Below are 9418 nucleotides of genomic sequence, written 5' to 3'. Positions count from 1 at the left end.
TATATATATCCACAGGGTCTCACTTGTAGTGATCCTCCTGTTGTCAGCCTCCCCAGCGCTCTGCATGCCCAGGGGCCGGTCCAGCACAGCATGTGGTGCTGGGGATCAAACCCCAGTCCCTATGCCTGAATAAGTAGGCACTTAGTCTGCTGAGTTATCTCACAGGCCCAATATTTCTAATATGAACACAATGAGAACTAGGACAGACACTCCCTGATGGCATGGCAAGCATAATAAAAGCTGGGTACAGAATGGTACAAATGAAGTTCCTTTCCATTAATGCCTCCATATTTTCATGACCTTGGTCTTTATATTTGAAATTTTAGCCAGGTATGGGGGCATATACCTATAATCCCAGCACTTGGGAGGGTGAGACAGGAGGATTGCTGTGAGTCTGAGGCCAGCCTGAGCTACAAAGTGAGTTTAAGTCCAGTCTAAACTATATAGTGAAATCCTGTTTCAAAAAGGAACATAAAAAGAAATTTTATACTTGTGTTGGTAATGATCTTGTACCATACCATTTATCTGCTGAGAAATGATGGGTTAGATTAAGACTGATTAAACCCAAAACTCAATGTTAGTGAAACACAAATTTTACTTATACATTTTTATGTTCTAGATTTCCAGTTCACAGTGGTAGCACCCTACCTTTGATATCAATAGATTTATTTTCTTTGCTTCTTTATTCTATTGGCAACTCAGGTAATTAATTTGGTGAGTAGACTTTATGAGAGAATCAGCATGTGTATATTTCCTGAGACCTGAGAAATCCAAACTTTTGGGTTTATAGAGGCATAAATAAAACTGTAACAATGCAAGTTGCAAAATAGAGCACCTGGATTCACTGCAGGTTAGAAATTTGGCTTCTCCAGGTTCTTACCCAGCTCAAGGACTTGTCAAACATTAATAGGCTTCACAGAAAGGAAATCAATGGAGAGAGAAAATGTAGGAGTTTTTTTGTTGTTGTTGTTTCGTTTTAGTTTTTTTGGTACTAGGAATTGAACTCAGGACCGTGTGCTTATCAGGCAAGCACTGTGCCACTGAGTTATATCCCCCGCCCCAGAAATGGGGTTTTCAAGTTAAGAAGTTGCCTCATTGTGTTGTCCTTTTCCTGGACACCAAATATTGTGTGTTTTCTGACACTAACCAGTTCTCCCAAGTCTCTGATGACAACTGGTCTCCTATAATTCAATTCACTTTTCACACTAACTGAGAGAATACATACCAGTAGAGTCTTTAACCAAGCAGTTTGGTAATATTTACCAAATGTACAAATGTCTTTACCTTTTGCTCTAACATCCCCACTTCTTAGAATTTATTGTGCAATGAGCCTGCATATAAATATAATGTGTCTATATATCTGTATACATAGTATATCTGCATATAACAATATCCACCGATGTATGGCATTATTCATTGCAATATTGTGTGACAAAGGAAAAAATTCAAGTATCCACCAGCAAATAGATTATAGTACAACTGCACACTGGAGCAGTAAGTTCTCTGTGTACCAAAATGGAAAGGGTCCTAGGATAGATTTCTTATGCAGTAAAAGATTAAGGTGTCCAGGAGAGCTGTTCTATGAACACCGTAGCTGAACATCCAATGGTTTCAGTGCCCAGGATGCTGCCACTGACCCTCTGTTCCATTTCCTGTGTTAGTGCATTGTCATCAGCGGAGAAAGTGGCTCGGGGAAGACAGAAAGCGCCCACCTGATTGTTCAGCATCTGACTTTCTTGGGAAAGGTACTGACCTACCTGTGTTGCGTATTTGCCTACAAGTTCCTGCAGAGCAACTGCATATTTTATAAATGATGGAATTACTATTTTTTTTAGAAGGGGTTACATAAAAACATTTTATCTTTCTTATGTTTGCCTCCTGAGAGCTAGATCTCTTAAGATTTCAGCAGGCCATCCTTATTTCATGCAGTGAGGGAAATAATTCTAGCATGAATTTACTAGATTATTGCCAATTAATTTTTTGTGTTTTCAGTGTAATAGAAACATTTAGCCATTAAGTAGTAAATGTGGTTACACACTATGAGCAAGATCGGGCAGAGCTGCTATGGTAAGTAGGGGGGTGGGTTGGCAGATGCAAATAAATCTCTGAGTATAAGGCAAAGGAAATGAACATTTTCATTTTAGCAAAACAGACACTGAAGAAATGAGTGCAAAATCGGTCTAATAGTTACTTCTACTCAGACTTAGTGTACTGTGTGATCAGGGAAATAGATGGAATAGTTTTAATAGATGAGGATGACTGAGAAAGTTATGAGGTATCTTTTTATTTTTTTTTTTAGGTGTTTTTTTTTTTTTTTTTTCCGGAACCAGGGATTGAACTCAGGCCCTTGCACTTGCCAGGGAAGCGCTTATTCCACTGAGCCATCTCCCCAGCCCTGTTATGATGGTATATGTAGCCCAGTGGCACAGTGCCTGCCTGGCAAGCGCAAGGTCCCGAGTTTGATTCCTAGTACCAAACAAAAAAGTGGTTCCAAACTTCTTAGCATTTTATCTGTGAAGGATTTCAAATGAAGTGCAGCAAGATTTAAAAACTGCTGCCCTACTCTACCTGTATGACTCATACATATCAGGCACATTTGAGACAATGATGCGGATAGTAGATGCTAATTTCTCTAAATAGAGAGGGAAAAGGCTCTGTGAATTGCCAGGGGCAAGGGGGGAGTGCTCGGTGTTTTTGCTGGGGTCCCTTTCATGCTCACCTCTGTACTCTTCTCTGTGGCACAGGCCAACAATCAGACCTTGCGAGAGAAAATTCTCCAAGTCAACTCCCTGGTAGAGGCCTTTGGGAATGCATCTACGGCGATCAACGACAACTCGAGCCGCTTTGGAAAATATCTGGAAATGATGTTTACGCCAACCGGAGCTGTGATGGGGGCAAGAATCTCTGAATATCTCCTTGAAAAATCCAGAGTCATAAAACAGGCGGCGTAAGTCTACTGCTTTGTCCCTGAATTATAAGCTTGAAGGCTTTAGCAGTTTCCATATTCCATTTGCATCCCTGTTCTTTAGCATCCCCCCACCCCACCCCACCAATCTCCAGGTTCCCTACGAACAAGGAATTATTTTAAAAGGGTTAGTGGGAGTTTTTATCTAAAAGTTGTTACAGAGCAGAGTACAAAGTGCTGGATGCAGGAGTGGTTTTGGACTCGATATGCTTGTTGCCTCTCACTTGGTGGATCTGGTAGATTTCAACATTCTTGCAGATACTTTCAAAAAAAATCATCAAATCTCTTAAATTTAACTCATCTACAAAAACCACTGAGAGTATTCAATGTGTTAATTTTTCCTAGATGAAGAGAGAAAAATAATTATCCTGTTTTAAGAAGAGCAGTATATTGATAGGTAATGAAAATTGATAGTGTGGGCTTGGCAGTGGGCTCAAATACTGGCCCTGGCACTGGGTGACACTGGGTATGACACAGATCCCTTCTGTGCCTCGGGTGTGAAATGGAGATGCAGCTGGTGCTGACTTCATGGTGTGTCGTAAGGATCCGTGAGTTCATTTATGTAAAACCACTTAAAAGAATGCCTGGTGTGGAGCACTCTGTCAGCGTGAGCCACTCGTGCCATTATACTGTCCTTGCAGGACGTCAGAGCTCCTCGGGGGCGTGGCTCCACACACACATAGTCATGCATTATTCAGCACCTGCCATGTGCTGGGGCTGCCTTGGGAACAAGGCGCTTGAATTCAGAGCTTGAAGTGTGGTGGCTGAGGAGAGACGGGAGGTTGGCCTTCTTAAAGGAATAAATGTAACACAGGGAAAATGTGTTCAGTGTCAGGAAGCAATGTAAGGGGGTAGGAAGGCAAAAGAGAAGGAAAGAGCCACAACTTAGAGCAGGAGCAAAGAGGGCTTTTGTGGGTAGATGTTTAATCTGAGACCTGAGGATCATGACAAATCAGCCAACAAGGTGGGACAGGAGTAGGGAGTGAGAAAGTGGTACAGATGACACTAAGACCAGATCACACAGAGCTTTGGAGCCAGGTTGAAGATTTCAAACCTTTTTCCAAGGATGCAGGAAGCTGTGGGATATGGGAGTCGCCAGTCCCCGAATACATTTGGTGATGCTTCATGGACCAGCGGAGAGAACACTGTACTGATATCACCAAGAGGCTGTCCACTGAATCTGAGAAAGAGAGGGAAAGAGGGAGAGAAAGAGATAGGAAAGGAGAGAGGGTGAGGGAGAGGGAGAGGGAGGGAGGGAGAGGAAGGGAAGGAGGAAGAGAGAAAGAGAGAGAGAGAGAGAGAGAGAGAGAGAGAGAGAGAGCAAGCCTGGTTAAGGTGGTAGAAGAGAGGGGGAGAGAGAGGTAGACAAGTCTAGGGCTCCTGGGCACACGGGCTCCACAGGCCCAGATTGGCTTAGGAGCCCAAGTGCCGGTGTGTAGCTCAGTGGTCAAGCATTTGGCCAGCAAGCTCAAGGCCTTGACTTGCATTCTAGTACTACCGGACAAAAATAAAGACCAAGCCCGAGCATATTCCCCTACCATGCATTTACAGTGTCCGCGTACGATGGAGATTGGCGGAGCATTGCACAAAGGAGTGAAAAGATCAGCAAGAGGGGCTTCCAATTCCCTGCCAGTCCTCACACATTTGTTTACTCAATTATAATTTTATCTCTTATGGATCTTAATTTCTATTTTTTTAAAAAATAAATCTTATTGTGTACATTTAAGGGCTAGCATATGATGTTACGGGATGTTAAGTGATATAGACAGAAAGTAAAAAAAGTTACCACTTAAGCATCAAAAGCTAACATGACTACGCAGACCTGGCACTTATCTGAAAGCCCCCAACCTGAAGGATATTGGCCAGAGTGGCTAAGAGATAGAAGCGGGACCAGTCAGCCAGCAAGGTGGGGCTGAGGGATGTCACTTGGGTACCTGAAAGCACACCCATGTGGGCAAGTGGAGACCTCAGGTATGGACCACTTCCGTACCCCAGCCTGTTCTACAGCGTACAAGTCACCTCCTGCCCAGGGTGCAGTGTAGTAGTAGGTGACTTAGCTGGTCTCCTCAAGGTCTCTGATGCAGCAGGAACTAAAACCAGGGGCGTGTGGCACAGGTGCTGGGTAACCTGAGCTGTTACCTGTTCCAGTCTCTAAAACCTCCTTCTGTTCACAGTAAAGATAAGTGTGCTTAACAATGTGAAATGTGACAATTATTGTGTGAATCTTATCACCATTACTATTCTGTAATTGGGTTGTAGTATATTTAACTGTCTGAAAGTGTACATTTTTTATGAAATAATATTTTGTGCTGAAAGGAAATGATATAAATTACTTCTGAGTAAAGAATTCCACAAGATGATATTAACAAATATCTTTTTTTTCCTCAGGGGAGAGAAAAATTTTCACATATTTTACTATATTTATGCTGGTCTTTATCACCAAGAGAAACTTTCTGAATTCAGACTTCCTGAGGAAAAGCCTCCTAGGTAAGTATCAGGAGGTTTGCTTGTTAATTTTGAGTGAATGTTCACTTAGCACTTGGCAAATTCACAAGTAAATGGAGCTGTTTTCCTAACTGGAAGCTCATAATCTATTTAGCTTAAATACGCAGGATGAGATGGCAAGAATCACATCTTAGCATTTGCATTTTCTAGAATGCTCAAAAACTTGACTGTTTTGTTCAGCCATGGCTGTGCTATTGTCATCCATCCATCCATCCATCCATCCAGCCAGCCAGCCAGCCAGCCAGCCAGCCAGCATTGGGTGACAGAAGAGGAGCCCACCTGGCCCCTGTCCTGGCATTTGAGGTGCTATTTCCAAGTCAACAGTCATTGTGTTTGGTGATAGGTACATAGCTGATGGCACCGAGAGAGTCATGCAGGACATAACTTCCAAGGAGTCTTACAGAAGACAGTTCGAAGCAATTCAGCATTGCTTCAGGATTATCGGGTTCACTGAGAAGGTAGGTGATTGTCAAGAGCGATGTTCACATGTTAATATGCTTAAATGAATGAGATGGAAGATGTGGATATTCTAACTCGGGGTAGAGTATGTACAGTAATCCTGGTGTGTGTGGTACTGGGGATTGAACAGGGCCTTCCCACTGAGCCATAGCCCCAGTCCTTTTTTTTTATTTTTTATTTTGAGACAAGCTAATTGAAACTCAAATTTGCTCTCTTCCTGCCTCAGCCATCCAGAGGCTGGTGGATACGTACTTTTCAAATGTCTCCTTGGTCCTGTAGTAAGATCTTGCTATTCAACGTGTGGTCCAAGAACCAGAAACTTTGCCATTGCCTGAAAGCTTGTTTGAACTGAAAGCAGAATACACGTTTAGAAAGGTTTTCAGACGAACATAAAGTAGCAGAGCTATTGTAGGGATCGGGAACCGATGCATTACTAGCAATTCACTATGACTAAATGACAAACACCAGAAGAGTACTGCCCTTTTCTGAGTTCAGTTCCTTCCAGCCACTAACTTGAATTGTGTATAGGAGTACAGTACTCTGTGGGTTATGCCCAAGCCATAGAAATATATTTATGCAAGTAGCTCTTTGTGCATCAAGACAAATTAATTGAACACTTCGACTTTCGTTCAGTCACTTCCTCCTTCATGGCCACAATTGCACACTGTGGCTCTAAATATTATACTACCTTCATCATAGTAGATACACATGGACTATTAAATCTATGCTTAGGATGACAGTATTTATAACCCTAGGATCACATATTATTCTGTGGTACATTGTGTCATAGTTTCTGGGCTTCATGCCATCAATTTTCAAAACATATAGTTTCTTTTGCTTTTCCAACAAAGGGAGTGAATGATTAGGAGGTAGGTAAGAATGTTAAATCTTAAAGGATTAGATTAAAAACACTCCAGTTACCTTGGGACAGTCACTCTAGATAAAGAATTTCTTCTGAAACCCAGAGTTTGGCTGGCTTTTTCCTCCTCAGTGTGGTTGATTTTAGTCATAAAAATACCTTTCTTTTTTTCTAGCCAGCAATGACTTTTCCCTATTGGCCTCCCACAGATTTTAAACTGATAGACAGTGGAAAATCCCAAAGGTCAGATAAAAATAGAAATATATTTCCCTTGGCTCCTTAGAGGAGAGCAATTAATTAGGTGTTAGCTCTGTTAAAAGACCTTTATGGTCATTAACTTATAGAGCTGGTCTTTATCAACCGTGTCACCAGAAGAGTCAAAGTGTGATAGCAATGGCAGTAGAGCCATTGAAAGTTACTTGGGTCATGCAGGAGTGTCCAGGGCGTGCTTCTGTAGTAGTGCGTGAAGTCTGTGAAGTCAGGCTGTAAGGCTTTTGGCATTTTGCTTTCGATGGAAACAAGGATGGTTAGAGAATCCTGTGAAGAGATGGCACCAAGCTCTGGAAGACGGCACACAGTGGCACCATTGCAGTCATAAATGTATAACACTAGTATTAATAAAGCAGATACTATCCATTTAAGATACTAAAATAAAAAACAGAAGGCATCAAATACGTTAAGTTTATGCCTTTGAAGTAAGCTATCTCTAACCCTTGTGGGGAAAAAAGCACAACATAAATAAATGAATGAATATGAAAGGAAAGAAAGAAAAAAGTTGACGAAGATTCCTCACTTGTGCCCGATCTGGACCGTCTAATGACTCGCCAGAGCATGTGGTATATCTGTGTGTGTATCTTCACTGTTTCCCACCTTCATTCATGCTGGAAAGAAACCAATGTACACTGGTTAGCAACCTTAGAAACGGAATGAAGAGTGAGGATCTTGCCTTACTGACCCTACGTTTTGTGCTCATTTCTCTGCAGACAACCTGTTTTGCTGGAATAACTCAGTCCACTTTGTACTTATTTATTTATTTATTTATTTATGTATTTAGCGCAGGGCCTACAGGGTCTCACTACACAGGCTGGACTTGTAGTGATTCTCCTGTTTTCAGCCTCCCAAGTGCTGGGATTACAGGCTTACGCCACCACGTCCAGTCTCAGTCCCCATCTCAGTGCACCCGGAAGTAGGGCTGGCACAGCACACAGGGGATCGAACCTCGGTCCCTGTGCTGAGCTATCTGGCTGTCCGTCCACTTTGAATTTATAAACTCACAGGAATGTGATTAAATTCAGAAAGATTTGGTTGAAGTCAAGCAGCAGATGCCAAATGGCTGATGTAACGGAACTTGCTCTTCAGCTTTTCTGACAGACATTTCACACAGAGCTTAAATGAGCTGGTCAATTCAATCAAAATTTACTCTTCCTGCCCTTTCTTTGAAGACCACTTAATTCCCCACAGGGTTCCTTTTAAGTTTTTTCTCAAACCTGTCCAGCAAAATTATGAGCGGCAAACTTTAATATGGACTCAGGAGGATGATTTTAATTCCAGGACACCAGCCAAAAGTGTCTGAAGTGACACTTACCTCGGAGTTTATTGTAAAGACACTTTCTTAATGACAGAAACTTCCAGTAGTGCTGATTGTTCCTTGCAAGGAGTTTAAGGGATTATACAAAAACCCTCTTGTGAAGATCAGTACTTTTCAACTTCTATGTGCGGAGTTGAACCATACTGCTTTTGTTGAATATTATGCTTGTTTTGTAGATATAGGACTTGTATATCAAATCTAATTATAATTGACATATTTAATACTACGTAAGAGGGGCCGGGGAGATGCCTCGGTGGAATAAGCACTTCCCTGGCAAGTGCAAGGGCCTGAGTTCAGTCCCTGGTTCTGCCAAAGGGGGGAAAATTGAAAGGGAAAAATGTTTTGTTAAATGATTTATACAATGGTCAAGATTGGACATATACTGCAGATTCATGGATGCAGAGATGAAGGGGAAACCTTTGAGTTCAGGGCAAAAATTATTTCTTTTTTTTAAAAAAGAGATTATTAATTAAGGAGAGAAGTGAAAGCTTTATATGCTAAAATATAACTAGAGAGTCTTGAGGATTTTCAGAGCCTTCCTCACATACAATAGGATATCACTGACATTTTTTAATATAGTAAAGATTGAACTGAAGTCTACTACTGAGCTACATACCCAGGCCTTTCTAGTTTACTTTTTGAGATAGGTAGGGTCCCGTTCCATGGCCCAGGCTAGCCTCAAAGCTGAATCATCTTGCCTCAGCCTCCCAAGTTGCTGGGATTGCAGATATGTGTCACTGTGCTCAATGCTATTGACTTTAAAGATGCCAGATGTTTTGAACCTCTGCGGAGGGGGGGTAGTGAGATGCTAGAGTAGGGTTTACAGTGAGACACCTTCAGCTGGCCCTAATGTGGTGCTTAGAGCAGAATGGGTATAAACCTGGAGGCCTACCGAACAGAGAGAAGGTATGGTGAGACAAGAAGGGGAGGGAAACTCCTGGGAGTTAAAGAGAGAGAATGACCCGAGAGGCCTGCAAACCAGGGCAGCAGGGGCTTCAGTGCATCAGCCCCAGGTCCTTCTGAACTTGCACCTTGGCCCTAA

The 9418-nt window shown here is 42.1% G+C and overlaps 1 protein-coding gene across 5 annotated transcripts in view; it reads left to right on the top strand.

Moving 5' to 3' along the window:
* Myo3b (myosin IIIB) overlaps positions 1–9418 on the top strand; it is a 472753-nt gene that overhangs the window by 206400 nt on the left and 256935 nt on the right. For all 5 annotated transcript variants that reach the window (XM_023719169.1, XM_023719168.1, XM_023719167.1 and 2 more), the window contains 4 exons: positions 1662–1745; positions 2745–2947; positions 5354–5452; positions 5814–5928. In XM_023719169.1, the coding sequence (XP_023574937.1) occupies positions 1662–1745; positions 2745–2947; positions 5354–5452; positions 5814–5928 (501 nt within the window). The remainder of the gene's footprint in view (positions 1–1661; positions 1746–2744; positions 2948–5353; positions 5453–5813; positions 5929–9418) is intronic.

Source organism: Octodon degus, unplaced genomic scaffold, assembly GCF_000260255.1.
Source record: "Octodon degus isolate 3935 unplaced genomic scaffold, OctDeg1.0 scaffold00065, whole genome shotgun sequence".
Lineage (NCBI taxonomy): Eukaryota > Metazoa > Chordata > Mammalia > Rodentia > Octodontidae > Octodon > Octodon degus.
Note: the sequence above shows the minus strand (reverse complement) of the source record. Positions and strands in the feature narration are given on the sequence as shown.